This window comes from Oncorhynchus masou, chromosome 22 (assembly GCF_036934945.1).
Source record: "Oncorhynchus masou masou isolate Uvic2021 chromosome 22, UVic_Omas_1.1, whole genome shotgun sequence".
In the NCBI taxonomy this organism is placed as follows: Eukaryota; Metazoa; Chordata; class Actinopteri; order Salmoniformes; family Salmonidae; genus Oncorhynchus; species Oncorhynchus masou.
The window spans coordinates 28,043,799-28,071,583 of record NC_088233.1 but is presented as its reverse complement, the minus strand read 5'-3'; the positions used below and the strand labels follow the sequence as shown (position 1 = coordinate 28,071,583).

Here is a 27,785-nt window from a genome sequence, read left to right as displayed (position 1 = left end):
ACCAACGATGTCAGAGCATAGCAGAGAGGAGAGGAAGGGAATGAGGGAGGGAATGAGGGAGGGAGTGAGTGAGGGAAGGAGTGAGGAAGAGAGGGAGGGAGTGGGGTAATGATGCCACCTCAGCGGAGAGAGGGTGTGGGGCGGAGCAAAGAGAAGTCTGCTTATTGTTCTGGATTTAGTGACTTTCTCTCTCTCTCTTTCTCTCTTTCGTTCTGTCTCCCCTCTCTATATATATCAGCAGGGTTTATTTAATAACCTGGTTAGATGTACATGTGTGGTTTTTACAGGTTTTACTTCCCTGTCAGCAGCAGGCATATTCCTATGCTTGGTGAGTTATACGTACATCTGTTTCAGCATGGTAGGATTCCTCTCAAAACATGAAACACAATGGGTATCAATTCATTAATACATATTTATTGCTCTGCTTTTATATTGCCAAGTGCAAAGGTTACTGGAAACTGCTGTGTTTTCTGGTATCAATGTCGCAACCCATGATGCCTTGTATGATGTTATTATGGTTACATCCTGTGACGAGTGTATACACACTGTATTGTAATGGGCATATATTGTATTTTATGTACCACAGGCCTCACAAAATTTATTTCCAGGAAAATAAAGTATAGAATCGTATATTTTGGTGTAAGGTATGAAAATTGCATCAACACAGCTGGGTTGGTTGAGAACAAATTAATACGTTGAACACAATGATGGTTTAGAGAAAATGTCACAACTTCCGCCGAAGTTGGCTCTCCTGCCCGTTCGGGCGGTGCTCGGCGGTCGTCGTCACCGTCCTATTAGCCACTACCGATCCCTTTTTCGTGTATCTGTTGGTTTTGTCTAATTGGTTTCACCTGTGTGTTGTTTAGTTAATTAGTGTCTGTATTTAATGTTGGTTGTCCCGCCCTTGTTTTGTGCGGGATTGTTTATTTCGTCATTCGTTTTGTCTGTCGGTGTTTATTGTTTCTTATTCTCCGGTTAGTCTTTATCCTGTGTTGGATATTTTCACCCTGTCTGTATTTGGGTTGACCGTTGTTTATTTTGTTCACCGGAGAATAAAACTTTATATCGCTATCTGCTCTCTGCGCCTGATTCCACCCACCTTGATTAGACGTGACAGAAAAATCTTTGGAAGATGTGTTCCAGTACTTCCCTGTTCTATTTCCAACCAGAAGAATCCATGTAGTCCCATGGACTTCATCTGTATAATACAATTATACTTATTTTAAAGGGTTGAACAACAATATCCATAGCATAAATTAGAGAGAGAGACAGAGATAGAAATGGAACGTGCGCGAAAATTGTCAGAGACAGAGACAGAGCGAGAGCAAGAGAGAGACAGTGAATAACAGACAGTGATCTCTCTCTCTGCATTCTCAATTTGACCTTCATTATCTCAATACATTTTGATAAATAATGTTGTTGCAAAAGAATGTCCGATCAATAGAAAAACTCCACTAATGATGTTTTACCAGACATATTGTATCTGGTCAATGTGTAACATGGTTCATTGTTTGTATCAGGCCTCAGGATAAGACCCAGATGCAGACAGATGATTATTAAAAAACAGGGGTCAGGGAAACAACAGGTCAAGGGTAGGCAGAGGTCAGTATTCCAGGGCAGTGTCAGTGAGGTACAGAACGACAGGCAGGCTCAGGGTCAGGGTCAGGGTCAGGGTCAGGGTCAGGGTCAGGGCAAGCAGAATGGTCAAAACCAGGGGGACTAGAATTACAGCAACTATAGAAACTCCACACTGGGGAAAAAACACACTGGTGGGACAAGATGAACTGGCAACAACAAACAGAACATGTGGGTATAAATACACAGGAAATAATGGGTACAACTGGGAGACACCTGGTGGAGGATGGAGACAAGCACAAAACAGGTGAAACAAATCAGGGTGTATCAGTTTGTGTTCTTTACTTGTCCATGTATTGTTTCCTTTTCTACATCCAGTATTGCCATACTGTATATAGATTCCCTCTTATATTGTTTACATCACCACTCCAAATGCCTAATGCATTTTTCTTAATTGAAAGGGACAATAACAAGAAATATAATACACATTATGAGAATCATGTCAACATTTTATGAAAAACAGAGAAATATGAAAAACTAGATTCCATAAACTATCATATTACTAAATGCAGTATGTTCATTGTTTATAGAATTTATATGATGTACCCACAGCACGTCATTGCTTCACTAGGCCTTGGCAACATCCATATATCAGATGTTATTCACTGAATATTAATTCATAAGGATCATTAGCTGTAACCCTATTGATAGAGAGACAGAACCACGTTGAAGCTATAGGGAGGAGAGAGACGTACAGAAAAAGAGAGGAGGAAAGGAGGGAAGGAGGAGAGTGGTTCAAATATAGAGTTGGTAGTGGTGCTATCTTAAAAGAGGAGGTCTGGATTAACAGAAGTTAATCCCTCAAACAGACAATAACATTATGGTCTAATCCCCCCGAAGTCTCAGATTAGACAAACTGCTCCGCTACGCTAGCCTCCACACTGACCTCGATGGGAACACGCTAGCAAACGATAGTGTCATTACCACTACTGCTGCGGCTAGTCAACAAAGTCCCATGAACTGTTGTTCACCTAAAGATGAATTTAACCTTTTGGAAGTTTGAAGTTTCTTTCACAGGTATACTGTAGGTTGAGAGTTGGAGTCTGGAAGTGTATTTTGCAGCAATGCGTTTACTGTTGGAGTTGAAGCAACAAGTTGATTTTAGGGGGATGGAGGAGGCAGAGAAATTGGTAGTTTAAACGTTTTTGTCACTTTTGATCTTAGTGTAAAATCACTTGCTGTGATTGCTTCTAAAAACAGAGACTGAAAGTGAAAGAACCGAACAACTTCCCATAAATTCAACATTTAATCTCAAAGAATGTAACCAGTGTTGAGTAAATAACGCCTATACTTCTCACATCGGTGTGCTGGTTACTTTACAAAATCATGGATTGAATAAATAAAACAACATCACAAAAGAAGATGCCTCCACTATCAGAGTATTTGACTGTGAAGACCTTGATGATTGTATTAAACCTGTAGTTAGTAGGAGAGATAAGAGCATATAATTACCTCTAAGTACCCCAGAGTCAACAAATATGTTCATCCAGCAAATAAAGTATTACTCTGTGTGTACAGTACTTCACTCCCTAATAACTCACCCAATTCACCTGGGAGAGACAGAATATAACGGAGACAGGAAGAGAAGAGAGGAAAAACTGCTGACATCCACTCCTACATAAGAGCAATGGGTCTCCTTTTTCCATAGATAAAAAAAACAGAAATAGCCAAATGCTCTTAGGGATTTTAAAGTGTATTTAAGTGTGTATACCCAGCTGTATTTCATGTTGACTGTTTTTTCTCCCTTCTTTAAAATATATGTGATGAAAGTTGGGGACGGCCTCAGGTTTGATTTGAATTATGGAGGAAGTTGCCTGGTTTATAGGACAATTCCAACACTTTATAACCAGTTATTACGCTGTTAGAATACAGTGCTTAAAGAAAGTATTCAGATCCCTTTCTTCATCAATCTATAAATATCCCATTTAAGAATGATGGAAGCCACTATGTTCTTGGGGACCTTCAATGCTGCAGACATGTTTTGGTACCCTTCCCCAGACCTGTGCCTCGGCACACTCCTGTCTCTGAGCTCTAAGGACAATTCCTTTGACCTCATGGCTTGGTTTTTGCTCTGATGTGCACTGTCAACTGTGGGACCTTATTTAAATAGACAGATGTGTCCTTTTCCAAATCCTTTCCAAGCAATTTAATTTAGGTGGACTTCAAACCAGTTATAGAAACATCTCAAGGATGATCAATGGAAACAGGATACACCGGAGCTCAATTTAGAGTTTTATAGCAAAGGGTCTGAATACATTTGCAAGAATTTCTAAAAACATGTTTTCACTTTTTTATTATGGGGCATTATGTGTAGATTGATGAGGAAACACATTTAATTCATCCATTTTAGAATAAGGCTGTAATGTAACAAAATGTGGAAAAAGGCAAGGGGTCTGAATACTTTCCAGAATGCACTGTATGTATACTGTAGCCAAGAAAGTCAAATCAAATCAAATTTTATTTGTCACATACACATGGTTAGCAGATGTTAATGCGAGTGTAGCGAAATGCTTGTGCTTCCAGTTCCGACAATGCAGTAATAACCAACAAGTAATCTAACTAACAATTCCAAAACTACTGTCTTATACACAGTGTAAGGGGATAAAGAATATGTACATAAAGATATGTGAATGAGTGATGGTACAGAGCAGCATAGGCAAGATGCAGTAGATGGTATTGAGTACAGTATATACATATGAGATGAGTATGTAAACAAAGTGGCATAGTTAAAGTGGCTAGTGATACATGTATTACAAGAAGATGCAGTGGATGATATAGAGTACAGTATATACGTATACATATGAGATGAATAATGTAGGGTATGTAGACATTATATTAGGTAGCATTGTTTAAAGTGGCTAGTGATATATTTTACATCCTTTCCTATGAATTCCCATTATTGAAGTGGCTGGAGTTGAGTCAGTGTGTTGGCAGCAGCCACTCAATGTTAGTGGTTGCTGTTTAACAGTCTGATGGCCTTGAGATAGAAGCTGTTTTTCAGTCTCTCGATCCCAGCTTTGATGCACCTGTACTGACCTTGCCTTCTGGATGATAGCGGGGTGAACAGGCAGTGGCTCGGGTGGGTGTTGTCCTTGATGATCTTTATGGCCTTCCTGTAACATCGGGTGGTGTAGGTGTCCTGGAGGGCAGGTAGTTTGCCCCCGGTGATACGTTGTGCAGACCTCACTACACTCTGGAGAGCCTTACGGTTGTGGGCGGAGCAGTTGCCGTACCATGCGGTGATACAGCCCGCCAGGATGCTCTCGATTGTGCATCTGTAGAAGTTTGTGAGTGTTTTTGGTGACAAGCCGAATTTCTTCAGTCTCCTGAGGTTGAAGAGGCGCTGCTGCGCCTTCTTCACGATGCTGTCTGTGTGAGTGGACCAATTTAGTTTGTCTGTGATGTGTATGCCGAGGAACTTAAAACTTACTACCCTCTCCACTACTGTTCCATCGATGTGGATAGGGGGGTGTTCCCTCTGCTGTTTCCTGAAGTCCACAATCATCTCCTTAGTTTTGTTGACGTTGAGTGTGAGGTTATTAACCTGACACCACACTCCGAGGGCCCTCACCTCCTCCCTGTAGGCCGTCTCGTCGTTGTTGGTAATCAAGCCTACCACTGTTGTGTCGTCCGCAAACTTGATGATTGAGTTGGAGGCGTGCGTTGCCGCGCAGTCGTGGGTGAACAGGGAGTACAGGAGAGGGCTCAGAACGCACCCTTGTGGGGCCCCAGTGTTGAGGATCAGCGGGGTGGAGATGTTGTTGCCTACCCTCACCACCTGGGGGCAGCCCGTCAGGAAGTCCAGTACCCAGTTGCACAGGGCAAGACATCCTGGTCCATGACTGAGCTGGATTTCTTCTTGTAGTCCGTGATTGACTGTAGACCCTGCCACATACCTCTTGTGTCTGAGCCGTTGAAATGAGATTCTACTTTGTCTCTATACTGACACTTAGCTTGTTTGATAGCCTTACAGAGGGAATAGCTGCACTGTTTATATTCGGTCATGTTACCAGTCACCTTGCTCTGATTAAAAGCAGTGGTTCGCGCTTTCAGTTTCACGCGAATGCTGCCATCAATCCACGGTTTCTGGTTAGGGAATGTTTTAATTGTTGCTATGGGAACGACATCTTCAACGCACGTTCTAATGAACTCGCACACCGAATCAGCGTATTCGTCAATGTTGTTGCCTGACGCAATACGAAACATGTCCCAGTCCACGTGATGGAAGCAGTCTTGGAGTGTGGAATCAGCTTGGTCGGACCAGCGTTGGACAGACCTCAGCGTGGGAGCTTCTTGTTTTAGTTTTTGTCTGTAGGCAGGGATCAGCAAAATGGAGTCGTGGTCAGCTTTTCCGAAAGGGGGGCGGGGCAGGGCCTTATATGCGTCGCGGAAGTTAGAATAACAGTGATCCAAGGTTTTGCCCGCCCTGGTGGCGCAATCGATATGCGGATACATTTTAGGGAGTCTTGTTTTCAGATTAGCCTTGTTAAAATCCCCAGCAACAATGAATGCAGCCTCAGGATGTGTGGATTCCAGTTTGCAAAGAGTCAAATAAAGTTCGTTCAGAGCCATCGATGTGTCTGCTTGGGAGGGAATATATACGGCTGTGATTATAATCGAAGAGAATTCTCTTGGTAGATAATGCGGTCTACATTTGATTGTGAGGAATTCTAAATCAGGTGAACAGAAGGATTTGAGTTCCTGTATGTTTCTGTGATCACACCACGTCTCGTTAGCCATAAGGCATACGCCCCCACCACTCTTCTTACCAGAAAGGTGTTTGTTTCTGTCGGCGCGATGTGTGGAGAAACCCGCTGGTTGCACCGCATCCGAGAGCGTCTCTCCAGTGAGCCATGTTTCCGTGAAGCAAAGAACGTTACAGTCTCTGATGTCCCTCTGGAATGCTACCCTTGCTCGGATTTCATCAACCTTGTTGTCAATAGACTGGACATTGGCGAGAAGAATGCTAGGAATTGGGGCACGATGTGCCCGTCTCCGTAGTCTGACCAGAAGACCGCCTCGTTTCCCTCTTTTACGAAGTCGTTTTTTTCGGTCGCCGGCTGGGATCCATTCCGTTGTCCTGGTTGAACGGCAGAACACAGGATTCGCTTTGCGAAAGTCATATTCTTGGTCGTACTGATGGTGAGTTGACGCTGATCTTATATTCAGTAGTTCTTCTCGACTGCATGTAATGAAACCTAAGATGACCTGGGGTACTAATGTAAGAAATAACACGTAAAAAAACAAAAAACTGCATAGTTTCCTAGGAACGCGAAGCGAGGCGGCCATCGCTGTCGGCACCGGAAGACAGAGATCCACGGTTTCTGGTTAGGGAATGTTTTAATCGTATACCAACAGTGTTTTTGGGGTTATCTGTACTTTACTATTTATTTCTTTTTCAACTTTTACTTCACTACATTTTGAATGCTTAGCAGAACAGAAAATGGTCTAATTCACACTTATCATGAGAACATCCTATCCGTACATTTAAAAATACAAGAAAATTGTGCCTCCTGGTTTGTTTAATATAAGGAATCTGAAATGATTCATATTTTTACTATTACTTTTGATACTTAAGTATATTTTAGCAATTACATGTACTTTCGATACTTTTGAGTATATTTAAAACCAAATACTTTTTGACTTTAATACAAGTAATTTTTTTGACTTTGACTTTTATTTGAATCCTTTTCTATTAAGGTATCTTTACTTTTACTCAAGTAGAACAATTGGTTACTTTTTCCACCACTGCACATATGATAAAATCAATGGTACAAAACAAAATATAATAATCTGTTTAAAGCAATCAATTTAGTGTCACCTTGTGACTGTAACCTTCAATATTAAAATGACCAATCTGAGGTTGAAATGGTGTGTAATTTCACTCAATCGTTTGAGGTAAATATGCGAGCTTGTGTAAGGTATTAACACAAACTGTCCACATCAAAGATAACAGCCAAATACAGCCTTAATGACTGTCCAAGCAACCATCCAACAACACTGTAGTGCAATGGCTGCCAAAGCTGCAACTTCAACAGTGATTGTGGGAGTGGTTTTGCAGAATGGAATCAATGGAGTTTGAGCCTTTAACAACAGAAAAATATTAGAGTTAGCTGACTATAAATATCATGCTATAGGCTTTTGAGAATCTATTAGATGAAGACAACCAGAGCAACACATAGCAGTGTTCCAATATGATCAGAAAACTACAGACATGTTATAGAGATAGCTGAAAATAATTAATTGTATATGTCATCTCAGGGATCCTACTTGAAAACATCACAGAAAAGCAAATTCCGGTTTTGCTCATCACTAAACAGTCAATAGACATGAAATCTTAAAATGACACTAAAACTGTGTAGGGCATCACTAAATACTTCATAATAACAACCCAAATGTTAAAAGTGGTGGAGTTGCCCTTTAAAATTATATGGTTTATCAGTTTAATAGAATAGATTAGAATAGAACACTCTGTGTGGATTTTCTATTCAGTCTTGCAAAAGGTAAAAGGTAATAAAAATAAGACCACGCAACAGCAGTCAGAGTTTAAAAAAAATTCAGACGGACCATTCAAATCCAAGTGTTCGAACATGACAACAGTAGCACACAATCTCAGACTAGTTAGTTTGTTTTTGCTGATGGGGTAAAATGCCACAAGTTCAGACAGGAAGGGGACTGTTTTGAGTTAAAGTACAGTTGACTAACTTCATCATCATGTGTTGTATAAATGTGAATCCTCTGGCCTAGTTTCTGTCATAATTAAGGTAATAGAGAATGAGGAGTGACCTGTATTAACGTTGCCTTGGGGCAGAACCGGCTGCTTTCTGCACTGCTAAGCTGTCAGGCTGACTGGTAGAGGTACACAGACCTAAACCCCTGCAGCTGTGAATGTGTGTGATGACTGCTGCACTGTCCTGAACTATTTGTGTAGGTAAAAACTTAAAGAAATGCATCAAGACATCTTTATGTTGACAGACAAATACATGCCCACTTGTGTATGTGTGTGTGTGTGTGTCTGTTTGCAGGTGTGTGTGCATGTCAGTTTCCAGCTGTGTGCTTTTGTGTGTGTTTTCTGGAGTTGGCCCAACACAGCAGTTATGGGGTGCAGGGCGATGTCACTCTAGCAGCGCTGGCAGAAACAGTAAAGCAAGCCCAACTGATAGCAGTTATTCATATTTAACTGGCCTCTATTAAAGTTTGAGGAGGAAGAGGTGGAGATGGAGCAAATAAAAATAATGTATTGATCACAGGTCGTACACTACTGTAAATACACTGACTAAAGCACTTAAAGGTATTACACTATCGGTACTGAGAGGTGCATTACAGAACAGTGTGGTGAGTGGTGGGTGGCAGTGCCTGGGACTGCTGTGGTGCTCTATGATTTAGGCTACTGCAACTAATAGAACCACACTTATGTACAGAACTTACACTTTCCACCACTTCAGTCAGATTCTGGACTGTTTTTCCCTCCGTTTTTAGCTTGTTAGCTAGATCCTGTAGCTATATGAAAAACAAAAACATATGTCAGATATTCACAAGCAATTGTTAAATAGAACTGCCATTAGTTTGTGAAGCAATCCACCTCCATACATGGGATAGTTCATACAGGAGCATATGGTTACTGTGTGTGGTAAAGAGCTGCATCACTGTCCATTTCATTGGCACATTTAGTGGCCTGAGCCGTCAGGGTTCCATGAAAACACTTGTGTAATTCCCTTTGTCATGAGGTTTCCATACCTTCACTTTTAGTTGCTGTAGTAAAACCTTACCAGAAACAAATAAAACCTCCATATGGTTCATTGTCGCCTGTTCTTACAATACACCAAGCCTTCTATTTTGATTTAGAGAGCTCAGCGGAAAGGAGCCAGTTATAACAACTACAGTAGTGCAAGCTCACTCACACTCATACTCTCAAGTTTCCTCATCACTCTTATGCATCTTAATACATTCAAACTGTGACCAGTTGGTAAAGTATGTTTTTCCACCTCTGAGGAGAGCCAAGCTACAGTTGCACATATGCTCCAGCAGTAGGCCAGCTACAGATAGGTAAAGCATCTCTCAGTGAAGCCCACTTCACAGAGAGTCTCGTAGTAGTATGACCTTTTGTTATGAATTTGATGTATAATGACTAAATGATGTATACATTTAAAGTAATGATAGGACTATTTCTAACAGAATTCTACCCTCTCTCTGTATAATGATGAAGAATGTTTGTCCATAAGAAAGAGGGACTGTTAGCAGGCAAGGAACTGTGGCAGACAACTTGTGACCACTGTGAATCTGAGAACAGGGAAGTCTCCCCACCCAAGGAGGGGAGAAACCTGGGGCTTGTTGTAGATTGTATAACAGGTGGCATGATGGGATAAGCAATGTATGAGTAGGAGAAGACTTGTGAACTATATTGTCATTGTCTTAGAGGAGGAGGGACATTTATGATGAAATGAGAGGTATATAAACCAATGTACAGGAAATGATAAGCAGAGCTCTCGTAAATAAACGTTGCTGACTATTGTAGACTGGCCTCTGTCTGTTTCATTTCAACAAGAATCTTAAAAATTCTTGGTAGCAGACCAAGTAGTTTAATTGAAGTTCAGTTTATGAACATTGAGAACATAATTCTCGTAACACCTTTCCCTGACGTTTTGAGGCAAAGCAACTCAACCTAGGTTACAGCTAGGAGTAGAGGCTAGAGCAGGAGGGTTTAACGTACTTGTAAGGCTGCTGTAGAAGAGTAGGCTGGCTGGATGAACATGAGCATGAAAAATACCCCACCTCCACACTGACCCATATCATCCATTATGTGAGGTGATTATGAGAGCAGAGCTGCCTTGTGCATGCATGGAGACCAGGGAACTATACCTCACAGTCAGCCTGTAGTCTTAACCCACTTCATTATGGTTCACACTACCAAACCACTGACTAAACCATCCTGGACCATGTTCAACCACTCACCCACTGCCTTCCAACCATACACTAACCGTCTTAACCACTGAGCCACGTTTATTTTGGTCAATTCTGTGTGAATAAGTAAAATAGGTTACTTCTGTGGTATTTACTGTTGTATTTGTGATATTTATAAAGTCAGTTTGAGCATCAAGTCATTGTTCAGTCAGGAGTTGAAATAGTAGGACCTCTCCTCCTTAACAGCAGGGTGAAACTAACTGGACTTCTAATGCATAATCCACACATGCAAATCACAACCTCCTGAGCTCTGAAGTAATATTAAAACCAGAAACCTCTATCAAAAGTATTAGCCTTTTAATGACATTTTCAAGAATACAAATTCACGACTGGTCTGAGTGCAATTCCCTGTAGATGATTTAAAGTGAGTGTGCTGGCCAGGTTTATCTTAATAACTGATCTGAGCTCAGTGGGATGGGTGTTAAGCCTGACAGTCGCAGACAGCGCTCTACGCAATCACAGCTTTGCCCTTTGTAGCGTAGCTTTACTCAGTGACCAGAGCAGAATTAACACACACACACGCACGCACACACACACACACACACACACACACACACACACACACACACACACACACACACACACACACACACACACACACACACACACACACACACACACACACACACACACACACACACACACACACACACACACACACACACACACACACACACACACACCTCAGTGCACACCAATATAACGTCTCTCCATTGATATATGCAGTTAATTATATTGGGTTGATTATTAGGGAACTCAAGGCCTGGTCAGGGAAGCCATCCTAATATCTACGGGTCACATAGTGCATAACAATTCTAACTGTATATACACATGACAGTCTGGACCCAACTACAATAAGCCATGTCTACTTATCCTTTCAAAACAAAATAAGTAGTATTCTACTTATTTCATAGAGCTATACTGCCTTTAGGGTCCTGAGAAAATGTTTTACAGAAAGCCCTACAATACCATTGCACAGTTGTGCAGACGGGGTACTGTGTGTTTTGGTGTGTGTGTGATGCTCTCTCCCTTACCTGACATTAGTGCGGCCATGGCAGAGACAGTCCTTCATTATCAACCTATTAGGATTGGAACAGATTATGCTATTATATAGATATGTGGAAGAGAGTAATGCTCTGCTAATTAACACATCATTATGGTAAACTCGCAGCATGGGGCGCCAGCGTGTGTGTGTGAGTGTGTCTCTCATAGTAGGTTAATCTTCTACTTGCCCCAGGTATGCCTTCTGTAGTGTGTGCAAATCTCTCACACACACACACACACACACACACACACACACACACACACACACACACACACACACACACACACACACACACACACACACACACACACACACACACACTCACAAAGTAAATTATTTTTACTCAGTGTTGAAGACAGAGAAAGGCAGACTGGCCAGGCCAATTTCTGCCAATTTTATCCATGCACTATGAACACACAGAAGGGTCTCATCTTGGAAAGCTTTTAACCTTCACTCAGACTAGACATGTTTTTATTCTGATTTACAAGAGACTGACTGACAAGAGACTGACACATACATACACACACACTGTCTTGTATAGCTAACCTTGTGGGGACACAAAATTCAGTCCCATTCAAAATCCTGTTTTTCCTAAACCCTAACCCTAGATCTTAACCCTAAACCTAGCCCTAGCTCCTAACCCTAAACCTAGCTCTTAACCCTAAACCTAATTCTAAGCCTAACACTAATGGAAGTGCTTGCACAATGGATAGTAACATCTCATCCTGTGTTCTTGGAATCTGAATATCTGGACTTGTCCAGTGACTGTTGAGAAAGATCAGCTGACAACAGGGGAAAGTCCTTGTGGCGGCACGGAGAGACGGCTGACAGGAGGGAATAGACCCCACTGGGACAGTCATGGGGTAGCTTCCCATTTCTGTAGTTTCCCTTGCTTCGCAGTATGTTGGAAACACCCGCTTTAGCTACAGAAAGTCAACATACGAGAATACCCCTAGAGTCTGCGAGAGTGGGGGCGGAAGATGACTCATTGGCTGACAACATGGTAACGACTGGACTAGAAACGACTACGAGTAATGAGAGCACAGCACAAGAGAACACCACAGCAACTGTCACAAGTTCTGCTGCAACAGTGGGCCACAAACAGATGCAGGTATGTGTCTGTGGTTGGAGGAAAGTTACATCACACCATGGGCTGAGGATCCACCAGGGGAAAAAGGGGTGTTTGGGTAAAGAGAGACAGAGAACTCGCATTGATTACTTTCTGCGAAAGCGATCAAATCAGTCGAATGAAGCACAGCAACTGGACGCAAACCATAGTTTGCAGTGCATCAGTACCACTGTCATGGAGGACATAAACTCAAGCACCGAAGTAGCAACTGAGGTGGAACTAACAACAGGAGTGGAACTCACCCAGCCTCCCAGACCTGCAGTCGAGAGGAGACTACCAGGGCACAGACCGTATGTGAAGTGGCCTGGCGCCAGTGACAAGAAGTTGTGGGAAACAGTGAATACTGATCTTACTTTGACCCTCGAGAGACTTCGAGGCACAGTGGAGAAGAAGTTGGAGAGGATGGGGGACATCATCTATGAGTACGGGACAGAAAGATTTGGAGTGGAAGAGGCAAAAGGCGGGACAAAGGTTCCAACCCCACCAGTTTCCAGGAGGCAACAAGAAATCAAGCGCCTCGTTCAAGAAAGGCGGCAGCTTAAGAAACAGTGGAAGAAGGCCTCGGAAGTGGAAAAGGAGGGCATAGAGGCACTTCAGGCTGACATCAAAACCCGGTTGGCATCCCTCCGTAGAGCAGAGAACCTACGGAAACGCAGAAGGAAGAAAGAACAAACTAGAACTCGATTCTACAAAGATCCTTTCAAGTTCCTTAAAAGTCTCTTCACAAAGGAAAAAGTGGAGCTCTAAAAACAACAAAGAAAGACCTAGAGGAGCACCTGAGAACAACAAACTTTGACTCAAAGCGACATGAACATCTGGCCATCCCATCAGATATCCCACCCATTGAACCCCCGGAACATCATATTGAGATCAGCCCTCCGACATGGAAAGAGGTGGAAAACACAGTTCGACGGGCAAGAACAGCATCAGCCCCGGGGCCAAATGGAGTCCCGTACAAAGTGTATAAGAACGCACCAGACGTCCTGAGGTTCCTCTGGAGGCTTATGAGAACAGCTTGGCAGAAGAAGATAATACCCAAAGTGTGGCGTAGGGCAGGCGGGGTCCTGATCCCTAAGGAGAAGGATGCAGTGAACATCAGCCAATTCCGCCCAATCTCCTTATTGAATGTCGAGGGTAAAATCTTCTTTAGGGTCATTGCCCAGAGGATGGCCGAGTACCTGCAAAGGAATGCGTACGTCGATACATCTGTACAGAAGGCAGGAATATCAGGGTTCTCTGGCTGCTTGGAACATTCCAGCATGATCTGGCACCAGATCCAAATGGCCAAGGTGGAGAAAAGGGACCTCCATGTAGTCTTCCTCGACCTCGCCAATGCATTTGGCTCTGTGCCTCATGAACTCCTGTGGTCTGCCTTCAGATTTTTCCACATACCGGACACCATCACAAACCTGGTGAAGTCGTACTTCCAGGATCTGCAGTTCTGCTTCACCACCTCAGAGTTCACCACCTCATGGCAGTGCCTGAATGTAGGTATAATGGCGGGATGTACCATTTCTCCGTTGGCATTCACAATGGCAATGGAGGTTATCATCAGATCCTCAAAATGGGTTGCTGGTGGACAGCGAGTCGACTCTGGTTTCCGCCTCCCTCCACTCAGAGCCTACATGGACGACATTACAACATTGACCACCACTGTCCCATGCACCAGGAGACTGCTCAGAAAACTCGAGGAGAACATCAGCTGGGCCCGTATGAAGATTAAACCATCCAAGTCACGCAGCATCTCGATTGTGAAGGGAGTACTCTCTGACCTGAAATTCTTCATCGGAGATGTCCAAATCCCAACAGTGTCTGAGCAGCCGGTAAAAAGCCTTGGAAGGTGGTATGATGCAAGCCTGAAGGACAAAGACCAGGTGCAACAGCTGCGCAAAGACATCAGTAGTAGCCTACAGTCCATCGACAACACCCAGCTACCTGGAAAGTTAAAGGCCTGGTGTCTGCAGTTTGGTCTCCTACCCCGGGTGTTGTGGCCCTTAGCACTGTATGAGGTTCCAATCTCAACAGTGGAGAAGATGGAAAGAGGAGTCACAGGCTACTTAAAGAAGTGGCTCGGAGTTCCACGATGCCTTACCACCATAGGCCTCTATGGAGATGGTGTCCTCAAGCTGCCCCTCACCAGTCTAACAGAGGAATTCAAGTGTGCAAAAACCAGGCTCCAGATGACACTGAATGAATCTCGAGACCCAGTGGTGAGCAACAACGCGCCGACCTTGGCAACTGGGCGCAAATGGAGGCCAGGAAAAGCAGTCCAGGAGGCAACAGCAGCCCTCAGACATGCTGACATTGTGGGTCATGTTCAGCAAGGAAGAGGAGGCCTTGGGCTAACTAGCCGTGCTGCTTGGAGTAAGGCCACTGCACCAGAGCGGCGGAAGATGGTAGTGCAGGAAGTACGCCATCAGGAGGAGGCTGCAAGGAGGGCCAAGGCAGTCTCTCTTGCCAAACAGGGACAGTGGACTCGATGGGACAGTGTGGAGAAGAGGAAGATCAGCTGGAAGGATCTGTGGGCCATGGAAGCGAGGCGGTTGAGTTTTTCAATCAGAGCAACATATGACGTCCTTCCAACACCAGTTAATCTTCACCAATGGTATGGTGAAGATCCGGACTGTGCCCTCTGTTCCATGCCAGCCAACCTCAGGCACATTCTCACAGGGTGTAAAACAAGCCTCACCCAAGGACGCTACACTTGGCGTCACAACCAAGTCCTTAAAACCTTGCGTCCGCCCTGGAGGACAAGCGAGCTGCCACCAACTCCCTACCACCCACAGCAGCATCACACTCCTTACGGACAAACTTTGTCCGCGAAGGGGTTAAACCACCGAAGAGCGGCTCTACACCATTAGAGCGAGACCAGCTGCGCTTGGCCCGCGACTGGAAAATGCTAGCTGACATTGGCCGGCAACTTGTGTTTCCTCCGGAGATCGCAACCACCACCCTAAGACCTGACATGGTGCTCTGGTCCCGTTCACTCAATAAGGTCTTCATCATTGAGCTCACAGTACCCTGGGAAAACTCAGTAGATGAGGCTTATGAGCGAAAACATCTGCGCTATGCTGATCTAGCTGCATAAGCACGGCATCATGGCTGGAACACAGAAGTCCGACCAGTGGAGGTGGGCTGCAGAGGTTTTGTGGCAACATCTACAACCAGACTGCTTAGAGACCTGGGAATTAAGGGCCAGAGCCAGCGTTCGGCAATCAAAGCTGTATCAGAGGCGGCAGAAGGCAGCAGTCAGTGGCTCTGGATGAAGAGGAAAGACCCCAGCTGGGCCCCGAAGTGAGAGGGCCAGGAGGTATGCGGTCAACAATGCTTGACTCAGGGAGGAGGACGCCCCTGCCATGCATAGTCCCATGGGATGTTGGCTATCAACAACAAGGCAACTCCTATGACTAATTGGGAATGGGACGCAAGCGTAGGATTGATCACCCTGTCGCTGGTATTTTGGGGAGGGTGTATAGTGTGAAAGGCCGAAACACCCTAGGAACCAAAGGTACACTACTGACGATGCGCTCCCCAAATTTCACCACGTTCACTGTTTATTAACTCTTGGAAGTGCTTGCACAATGGATAGTAACATCTCATCCTGTGTTCTTGGAATCTAACCTTTATCCTAACCCCCCTAGAAATAGCATTTGACCTCGTGGGGACTAACAAAATGTCCCTAGTTGGTCAAATTTAGTTTGTTTACCATTCTGAGAATAGTTTAACACATCCACACACACACACACACACACACACACACACACACACACACACACACACACACACACACACACACACACACACACACACACACACACACACACACACACACACACACACACACACACACACACACACACACACACACTCACACACACAGAGCCAGCCTCTGTGTGCTCCTGCCATTATTTACTCATTTGTCATGTTTAAACTGCAGGGTCAGTATTAGCCTCACCCTCTCTGCAATGGTGCAATGGCACCACAGTAGAGGTTGGAGGATTACACTGGGAAAACTTTCAGTCCTTTTAGTCTGAAGTTATTATGTATTACTGCACTTCTCCCTATTCATCCTTTGAAATTTCAACTATATATTCACAAAACAACTGTATATTCACAAAACATGAAGAGGATTCTTCAGAGCCCAAATACATTTGAACAAATCTCTCTGGCTTTTTCATAATGGTACTTCTCTCTGGGCTCTAGTGTGTGAGGCTGGACTCCTATCATTGTGTGCATAGCAGGAAGACTGATAGGAGTCTTTAGAAGAGACCTGCACCTGCCTCAGATTAGGAGCTCATTAGCATTTAAGGTGCTGTCATAAAGTCCTGCAAAGGAGAAGAACAGGGACAAATGAAGCAGAATTATTAATAGGTTGCTACTGCTAGCGTTACGCTACGCACTGACCGATAGTGGGGATTTGACTGGCTAGGTCACCTTGGGATAGAGGGGTGGGAAAGAGATAGGAGAGAGGGATTGAGAGAGGTAGGCGAGACAGAAGGGATGGGTGGGAATAGATGTATATGGCGAGAGAGTGTTGGGAGAGAGATGAGAGTGTATGGAAAAGAGCAGAGAGGGGTGGGAAGAGATGGGGAAAGAGAGGTAGGAAAAGAAAAGTAATGATAGAGAGATGTAAGGAGTATTATAACCCGATGCTCTGACCTTGCCTCACACTGACCAGTGCAGAGGTAATACGCTCCTTGTATGGTGACTGATAGGCTACAGAGTCTAGCTCTACAATGCTTAAATGTAGCCAAGAGTATATCTGTGTAACAGTGGCTCCGTTTGAGACTGCAAGGGAAGGAAAAGACCTTGGCTCACAAATGTCTGGTCAGGAATCCAACCCAGGTTAAGACTGTGAGGTGACAGCAGCTATTGTGTTTATATAAAGTCCTTTTACATAAAGTGTTCTTAAGAAAAATGCTGAATAACATACTTTGTCATTGGAAAGTGAATGATAGAGACGTTTGAGTATAATTTATTTGAAAGTAAACTGTCTTTGATAAACACAAGTTTCAAGTTTTAATGTCACAAGCACCAGTACAGTGAAATGCAATTCTTGCAAACTCAAAACGTATTACTAGAAAAAATACACGCGAGAATAAAAATATGAAATAAACAATAAAGTAAAAATATTTTTTAAATACCTGTCACGTCCTTCTCCTTGTTCGGGCAGCGTTCGGCGGTCGACGTCTTCTGGCCGTCCAGCCATCGCCGATCTACTTTTCATTTTCCATTTGTTTTGTCCTTGTTTTACAAACCTGGTTTCAATCCCCCAATTACTTGTTCATTGTTTAATCCTCTGTTCCCCCATGTTTGTTTGTGAGTGATTGTTTATTGTATTGCGGTCTGTTATTGTGGCCTTGAATTTATTTGACATGTATTGTGATTATTGTTCAGTAAAATTGCGTACATTACTCATATCTGCTGTCCTGCACCTGACTCATCTACACCAGCAACACACAGACGCACTGCAATAACACATTTACAATGTGCAGGGATACTTGAGTGATGGAGGTAGATGTATACAGCGCATTCAGAAAGTATTCAGACACCTTGACTTTTTCCATACATTACAGCCTTATTCTACAATGTATTAGATTGTTTTGTTCAATCTACACATAACACCCCACATTGACAAAATAAAAAACTGAAACCTCATATTTACGTAATTATTCAGACCCTTTACTCAGTACTTTGTTGAAGTACCTTTGGCAGCGTTTACATCCTCGAGTCTTCTTCGGTATGACGCTATAGGTTTGTCACACCTGTAGTAGTATTTTTTGGGAGTTTCTCCCATTCTTCTCGGCAGATCCTTTCAAGCTCTATCAGGTTGGATGGGGTGCGTTGCTGCACAGATATTTTCAGGTCTTTCCAGAGATGTTCGATCAGGTTCAAGTCTGGGCTCTCTGGCTGGGCCACTCAGGGACATTCAGAGACTTGTACCGAAGCCACTCCTATGTTGTCTTGGCTGTGTGCTTAAGGTTGTTGTCCTGTTGGAAGGTGAACCTTCGGCCCCAGTCTGAGGTCCTGAGTTCCCTCGATCCTGACTAGTCTTCCAGTCCCTGCCGCTGAAAAACATCCCCACAGCATGATGCTGCCACCACCATGCTTCACCATAGGGATGGTGCCAGGTTTCCTCCAGACGTGACGCTTGGCATTCAGGCCAAAGAGCTCAATATTGGTTTCATCTCTACAGACAATTCCTTCGACCTCATGGCTTGGTTTTTGCTCTGACATGCACTGTCAACTGTGGGACCTTATATAGACAGATGTGTGCCTTTCCAAATCATGCCCAGTCAATTGAATTTACCACAGGTGGACTCCAATCAATTTTTAAAAACATCTCAAGGATAATTAATAGAAACAGGATGCAACTGAACTCAATTTTCAGTCTAATAGCAAAGGGACTGAATAAGGTATTTCTGTTTTTTGCAAACATTTCTAAAATCCTGTTTTCGCTTTGTCGTTGTGGGGTATTGTGTGTAAATTGATGAATAAAAATGTTTTCTTCAATCCATTTCAGAATACGGCTGTAATGTAACAAAATGTGGAAAAAGTCATGGGTTTGAATACTTTCCGAATGCACTGTGTAAGGAGACGAGGCAACAGGATATAAGATAAACAGAGGAATTGTGAACAGAACCCCTTTACTGTAATGTTTTGTCTTTGTTGTCTGGTTAAACATCAAGTGCCTGCTTTCTGTTTGAACAAACAAAACCGTTAGACTAATGCACTCTAATCTTTCTTATACATAAATGAATGCACATACGTGTTATTCTGTGCAGTAGATCATTGTGGCTAATGCCAAATCAAAGGTTCACATGAAAAACTAAAATAGAGGAATTGCCCACATCCAAACGTGGCAGACAAGCAAGAAAAGAGAAATACAGCAATGAAGAGACAATTTTGCTATTATTGTTTTGGCCATTTGCTGCACTGAAACATTATCATCATTCTAATTGAACAGAGCTGAAAACTTGGTGACTGAGATTGATGCTGCGTACTGTCTGAGTAGAATCATTGACGGTGTTCCACTCAGTCTGTTCCTGAAATTGTCATCTTATAGAAGTTCACTGTTGACTTCAACAAGTCAATGAGGCCAGGGTGACAGTCTGACTTTATGCAACTTAACTCCTAGCCCTCACAGCCGCAGGGACAAGGTGACTTATAGCTAATCTATAACAATAAAACAAGCCCCGCAGTCTTTAATTTCATCTCCAACACCCCTCACACACAGACCCTCAATCCCAACTTCAACTCCAACCCTATCCCCTAGCCCCAGACCTATTCCCCAGCCCAAGTTCTATACCCCAGCCTCAGCTCTATCCCCCAGCCCCAGCTCTATCCCCAGCCCCAGCTCTATCCCCCAGCCCCAGCTCTATACCCCAGTCACAGCTCTATTCCCCAGCTCTATCCCCCAGCTCTATCCCCCAGCCCCAGCTCTATACCCGAGCCACAGCTCTATCCCCCAGGCCTATCCCCCAGCTCTATCCCCCAGCCCTATCCCCCAGCTCTATCCCCCAGCCCTATCCCCCAGCCCTATCCCCCAACCCTATCCCCCAGCCCTATCCCCCAGCCCTATCCCCCAGCTCTATCCCCCAGCCCTATCCCCCAGCTCTATCCCCCAGCCCTATCCCCCAGCTCTATCCCCCAGCCCTATCCCCCAGCCCTATCCCCCAGCCCTATCCCCCAGCTCTATCCCCCAGCCCTATCCCCCAGCTCTATCCCCCAGCCCCAACCCTATTCCTTAGCTCTATCCCCCAGCCCCAGCTCTATCCCCCAGCTCTATCCCCCAGCCCCAGCTCTATACCCCAGCCACAGCTCTATCCCCCAGCCCAGCTCTATCCCCCAGCCCCAGCTCTATCCCCCAGCCCTATCCCCCAGCTCTATCCCCCAGCCCTATCCCCCAGCCCCAGCTCTATCCCACAGCCCTATCCCCCAGATCTATCCCCCAGCCCCAACCCTATTCCTCAGCTCTATCCTCCAGCCTCAGCCAGAGCGTAAGAAGATTTCTAATAGTAGTACATTGACCTTGAGTGGCTACCATTTATTTCCAGTAACGCCTCCCAAACAATGCTCCGTACCCCACCATGTGCTGCTGGTCTGTGATTGGGAACACGTTTCCCAAATTCCGATAGCGTGCCTCCTGCACAGGATGATGGATAGTCCTCCTGTATCCCATCAATCCTCACCTGCCGCCGAGGAGGTGACACCTGGGTCTGATTTATCATCATCTACAAAATCCTGCCAACCGGCCAATCAAAGGAGAGCATCCTAAATGAAGGCCCCTCCCCTGGCAGGAGTGTTCCATCACGGGCGAAAAAATATTTCTTCCACCTCTGACGAGGGGGTGGGGGGGGGGGTGAACTAGACCTACAGATCATTGGGCTACATGAAAGTGAACTCTACTCTACTCTCTAGTTCATGTATTTGCAGGCCTACTGAAACTGTCATAATTTATTGATCCTCAACATCGTTGGACTGAAAACCACACCCTGTATTTCCACACTCGTGTATGTCTTACATAGGTGTGCGTTACAGTATGTTTTATAAGATGAAATAATCTGACTTCCTCTTTCCCGTAAAACAGAGCATGGAAGCAGAATAGAGAATCACAGAGCCATGAATGAACTAATCTAATTAATGTCCCAATGTTCCTTCTGCTGCTTTTATGGCTAGTTAAGAACCTTCTGCTTGTTATGGCCATCACAAGCCAAGTGTGAGCTACCTATCTATCTTTCACTCTATTCTATTCTCGCTTGCCATCAACGGTCGACAAGACTCTAATGAACAGTCTTTGATGCTATTCAATTCATTTCCGATAGCAATTTCAGAAGTGCGTTTTGAATTTCAAAATGAGTTGTCAACTCCCTCCATCCAGGACACGCAGCTGTGCAAATCAAACACACCTCTGAATGTGGAATCTGGAAATCCACTATCTATCTGTAACTGAATTTCAGCCATAGAGCTATCTTCTAAATTAGCTGCCTTTAGAGGATTTGTTGGACAAAGAGAACAACCAGTGCTGGAGTGGCTGAACAAGCCACTAAAGAGGGAAACTCAGACCAGAGCCGAGTCCAGAAAATACCCAATACGCCTTGGCAAAGCCTCAGGTCTAGCTTGGTCCTTGCCAGGACTTACCCCGATCACTCTCCCTCTCTCTTTCTCACTCTCATTCTATCCCTTAAGTATTTGTCCTCTCCCTCCACCTCTACCCTATCCCATCCTTCCCTCTCCCTCTCTTCTCTTTCTCCAGAAGCTCCAGTAGTCTCAGTGAGATTCACCAGGCTCTGTTCTTTACCCCGGTGTAATCCTGCCAATCCTATTTCATTAGTCAACCATCCTAAACAGCTTAACCACACTATTATCAAAATTCTCAGAGTTCACATGTTCCTGCTTACAAGAAACTAGTGGAGTAAGAGTAGAGTTTCCTCACTAGTTTGTAACAGACCTAAACCCCTGACTCTAGATTAAACATAACATAGTAAATGTTTGGTATGGTTACATAAGAGAGTAGGTTACTTTTAGGTTACTAATGGGCATTTTAGCCCATTAGCAATTTTACAACTATGTACTACTTTTTACCTACTTTGCAACTATTTAGCATATTAACTAACCCTTCCCATAATCCTAACCTTAACCCTTTAATCTTACTCCTAACCTTAACCTTACCCCTAGCCTATCTAACCTTAGCCACATATCTAACGTTAGCATTAGCCATCTAGCTAATGTTAGCCACAACAAAATTGGAATTCGTAACATATCATATGTTTTGCAAATTCTTAACATATTATACAAATTGCAATTCATAACATGTTGTATGAGTTGCAATTTATAACGTATCATACGAAATGAATGATGGACATCCACAAATGAATACAAAAATACTAAATGAAAAAAATGTATGCACTCACTATTGTAAGTCACTCTGGATAAGAGCGTCTGCTAAATTACTTAAATGTAAATGCATCATACTAATTGGAGTGTTCCGGATTCACATTTACTATGTTATGCCTACCCCAGAGTCCAGGTTGCTCTAGTGGATCTTGACTTTAGGGAACCGTTGGTTTTCAGTGGTTTTATTCATCCCCTGACTCCATGTTATACCCTATTGACCCTACCCAGCTAGCAAATTTGTTTCCTTGTAAGTTGCGGGAATGTACGTTTTTGGTTTCACATTGGTTGTGGGAACGAAGCCATATGTTTCTTGACCAGTAAAACAGGAACAGAAGTGAACATTTTGCATATTCTGGCAACATTTTACTCTGGTTCTTTGAAAGTTTTCCTGGGACATTTTATTGACTCTCAGAGAACGTACCATTTTGCTTATTTGGAGGTATTTGAATAACTTCCAGAAAATGTTCACTAAATGTTTCAATAATACTTTATATAACACTGCTATCTTATTTTGGATTAACGTTTTTGAACTCCAAGCACAGATAAGACACATGGAAATTAATTTCCTTAAGCATTAATCATGCAAACACATTTAATTTTCATTGTGACACAGCAACAGTGCGATTCAAACATATAATCTTATGTTCGCTATCCATGGAATGAGTCCACTGCACCACCAGGATTGAGCTAGTGTGCCATGTTTCTTTTTCATACAAAACTGTTCATTCCCTTTTCAAGGGAAACAATGTCTCATTACGATCAGGTTTGGCCAATTAGTGGGCGCGGCCAACACACCTGAACACGCTTAAAAAGATAGAGCGTTTTGTTGACGCTGAGAACAGAATGTTTTTAAATGACATTCTTAGAACGTTCTCTGAATTTTACTAAAGTTTTCCTGTGGTTTTTATAGACAGATTTGTTAACGTTCTCAGAACAATTTGAGAACATGATTTTAAATAGAACCATGAGGAACCCTGTAGGAAACGTTATGCTGAAGTACTGAAATTACCTAAGAAGAATGTTATTTCTTGAAGGTGCCACATAGTCATCCCATTTCCCAACTAAAAATAGCCCTTGAATGACCAAAACATCCCTCCTAATATATTTACGCTATTAAAGGTATATTTCAGGATTTTGGCAATGACACCCTTTATTGAAATGCTCAGAAGAAGAAATGGTACCTTTTCTCTCATCTCTATCAGGAAGCCTGAAAGAAAAGGCTGAGTGGGTGGGGAGCTTGTACCATGAGCTCACATTGACTGACAGCTCTTTGAAATGCACTTGTGCCAGATAACAAAGTAAACTACAGGCCACATGGCATTACTGACAAGGTAAACAATGGACCACAAGTCATTCCAAGCCTAAATAGTATACCTCAACCCATTTTCTCTGAAAAATACTCTCATGGTCAATAGAGCTGATCATGGACTGTTAGATATCAGACAAACAGTAGCTATACAAAATCAAATCAAATGTATTTGTCACATACACATGGTTAGCAGATGTTAATGCGAGTGTAGCGAAATGCTTGTGCTTTCTTGTTCCGACAATGCAGTAATAACCAACGAGTAATCTCACCTAACAATTCCAAAACTACTACCTTATGCACACAAGTGTAAAGGGATAAAGAATATGTACATAAAGATATGAATGAGTGATGGTACGGAACGGCATAGGCAAGACGCAGTAGAGGGTATCGAGTACAGTATATGCATATGAGATGAGTAATGTAGGGTATGTAAACATTATAATAAGTAGCATTGTTTAAAGTGGCTAGTGATATATTTTACATAAATTTCCATCAATTTCCATTATTAAAGTGGCTGTAGTTGAGTCAGTGTGTTGGCAGCAGCCACTCAATGTCAGTCTGATGGCTTTGAGATAGAAGCTGTTTTTCAGTCTCGGTCCCTGCTTTGATGCACCTGTACTGACCTCACCTTCTGGATGATAGCAGGGTGAGCAGGCAGTGGCTCGGGTGGTTGTTGTCCTTGATGATCTTTATGGCCTTCCTGTGGCATTGGGTGGTGTAGGTGCCCTGGAGGGCAGGTAGTTTGCCCCCGGTGATGCATTGTGCAGACCTCACTACCCTCTGGAGAGCCTTACGGTTGTGGGCGGAGCAGTTGCCGTACCAGGCGGTGATACAGCCCGATAGGATGCTCTCGATTGTGCATCTGTAGAAGTTTGTGAGTGCTTTTGGTGACAAGCCGAATTTGTGGGTGAACAGGGAGTACAGGAGAGGGCTTAGAACGCACCCTTGTGGGGCCCCAGTGTTGAGGATCAGCAGGGTGGAGATGTTGTTACCTACCCTCACCACCTGGGGGCGGCCCGTCAGGAAGTGCAGTACCCAGTTGCACAGCACGGGGTCGAGACCCAGGGTCTCGAGCTTGATGACGAGTTTGGAGGGTACTATGGTGTTAAATGCTGAGCTGTAGTCGATGAACAGCATTCTCACATAGGTATTCCTCTTGTCCAGATGGGTTAGGGCAGTGTGCAGTGTGATGGTGATTGCATCGTCTGTGGACCTATTGGGGCGGTAAGCAAATTGGAGTGGGTCTAGAGTGTCAGGTAGGGTGGAGGTGATATGATCCTTGACTAGTCTCTCAAAGCAATTCATGATGAAGGAAGTGAGTGCTACAGGGCGGTAGTACACAATTGCATTTCTATTGTTTTGTAACTAATTACAGAATACTGTTCACTGATACACTTCTTCACACAAATTAGTAAAGTCTGAATCATCTTAGAAACTTAGACATAAAGGAATATACATGAAACAGCATACAATAAGTGTACTGGACAATGTATTGGCACCTCTGCATTAGCATTATAAATAACAATATGTTCAGAATTGTATGCATTGATCAGACATTTATGTTATCAGTAACAATAGGCCAGCATAGCCAAAATATTGATCAACATGAACACTCATGAGAAATAAAGGTGAGAAATAACGGTGAGATACTATTTGACAACAAAAAAAGTATTAGAGACGTAAGCCTTAATATAGGCACCCGGCCACCCTACAGTGTGCAGGAACCATTGAATCATATCATTTATAACACTCATCTCCTGTCCGAAAGCTTGAAGAAAACAATACAAAGTTACAAAATCTGATATCATATGTGGAAGGACCACCAGAGGGCAGGCTGGGCTCACGGATAGTAGCCCAAAAAGGCATGGGAGACAAGGTAACCAGAGGCAATTAAGCACAGCTGACGGTACTAATGACATACTCTCCTTCCCCTATAAGAGAGAGAATGGAACCAGCAGAGGGAGAGGGGAAAACTATCTCTGGAAGATGGCCACCGAGTGTGTGGCCATAGAGACCCAGACCTAAGGGAGGCCATGAGGAAGGTGAAGGTGATCCGACTTGATCAGCTGGAGCCCCTCTTCCTTACTATGCAATCAGGCGGGGTCTCTTATACTGGGTCGTACGACGAAGGGGGGGAAACCAGGAATTACTAATGGTGCCTAGACCATACAGGGATACAGTTCTACAGTTAGCCCATTCCCACGTCCTAGGAGGACACCTGGCATGAGACAAGACTATTGACAGAATCATGCAGAGATTCTATTGGCCCCGGGTCACCCATGATGTTGCCAGGTATTGTAGGACGTGTGATCAATGTCAACGTACAGCTCCACGGCCACACCTACGTAACCCTTTGATTCCTCTCCTCATCATAGAGACTCCCTTTGAACATATAGCTATGGACCTCGTAGGACCCCTCCCAAAATCCGCCAGAGGACACGAGTACATCCTAGTGGTTATAGATTACGCTACCAAGTTCCCGGAGGCTATACTACTGTGTAACATGTCTTCAAAGGGAATTGCCAAGGAGTTATTCCTGATGTTCTCTCGTGTGGGTCTCCCCAAGACGATCTTAACCAATCAAGGAACCCCGTTCATGTCCCGGTTGATGAAGGACTTGTGTCGGTTATATCAGGTTCAACAGATACATACAAGCATATTCCACCCTCAAACAGACGGGTTGTGTGAACACTTGAACAAAATGATTAAAAGCATGTTGAGAAGAGTGGTGTCCAGAGACGGCAAAAACTGGGACATGCTTCTCCCACACTTAATGTTTGCCCTGCGAGAAGTACCCCAGGCATCCACTGGATTCTCTCTGTTTGAATTGCTCTATGGCAGACCCTGTCGAGGAATCCTCGATTTAGCCAAGGAGACCTGGGAGACCCAACCATGCCCCCTTTGATGGCCCTGGAGGGCAAAGGAAAAGAGGAGGCTCTACCACAGGTGCGCCGTGGCCAAACTCTCCTACCGGAGCAGTCAAGACAGCTAGACAAGCTGACTATGAACTTCGGTTGAATATTCTCTCCATTCCCAGGACAAACAGATGTCCTGTTCCACCATAACCACACTGAACCCGGCAAGAAGGTGCGTATCCGCCCTTACAGGATTCCTGAGGCTCGCCAAGTCATTGCTAAGAAAGAGGTAAGGGAGATGTTGAGGATGGGCGTGATCGAGCCATCGACGAGTGAGTGGTCCAGTCCCATAGTCCTGGTCCCCAAATCCGATGGTAGTATGAGACTCTGCAACGACTTTAGGGGCGTGAATGCCATCTCTACATTCGATGCGTATCCCATGCCCCGCGTGGATGAACACTTGGAGCGCTTAGGAAAGGCCAAGTTCATCACTACCCTGGATTTGTCAAAGGGATATTGGCAAGTGCCGGTGGCTCCGGAGGATTGCCCAAAGACTGCCTTCGTCACCCCAGAGGGGCTTTTCCAGTATGGATGCCCTTCGGACTGCATGGTGCCACTGCAACTTTCCAATGCCTCATGGATGCCATTCTACGGCCCCATCAAGAGTATGCAGCGGCATACATAGACGATGTGGTCATCCACAGCGAGGACTGGGATAGTCACCTCCTGCGATTACGGGTGGTGCTCGTGAGTTTGGAAGCCACAGGGTTGACAGCCAATCCAAATAAATGCTGCCTGGGCCATGCCCGAAGCGGAATACCTGGGGTACACCGTGAGGAATGGGAAAATACGCCCACAGGCAGAGAAGACCAGGGCAATTCGTGACTGGCCTCGACCCCGGACCAAGCGAGACGTTCGGGCCTTCTTAGGGATAACAGGATATTATCGCCGTTT

General features: G+C 44.2%; 1 protein-coding gene across 1 annotated transcript; it reads left to right on the top strand.

The window, feature by feature from the left end:
* The first annotated feature begins 12,641 nt into the window (after window positions 1-12,641).
* LOC135508804 (uncharacterized) lies at window positions 12,642-27,516 on the top strand. Its single transcript, XM_064929017.1, has 6 exons — window positions 12,642-13,398; window positions 13,500-15,483; window positions 20,047-20,158; window positions 20,522-20,770; window positions 26,818-26,929; window positions 27,014-27,516. Exons 1-6 carry the CDS (start codon window positions 12,642-12,644, stop codon window positions 27,514-27,516), a joined length of 3,717 nt encoding a protein of 1,238 aa, XP_064785089.1.
* The last annotated feature ends 269 nt before the right edge of the window (window positions 27,517-27,785 follow it).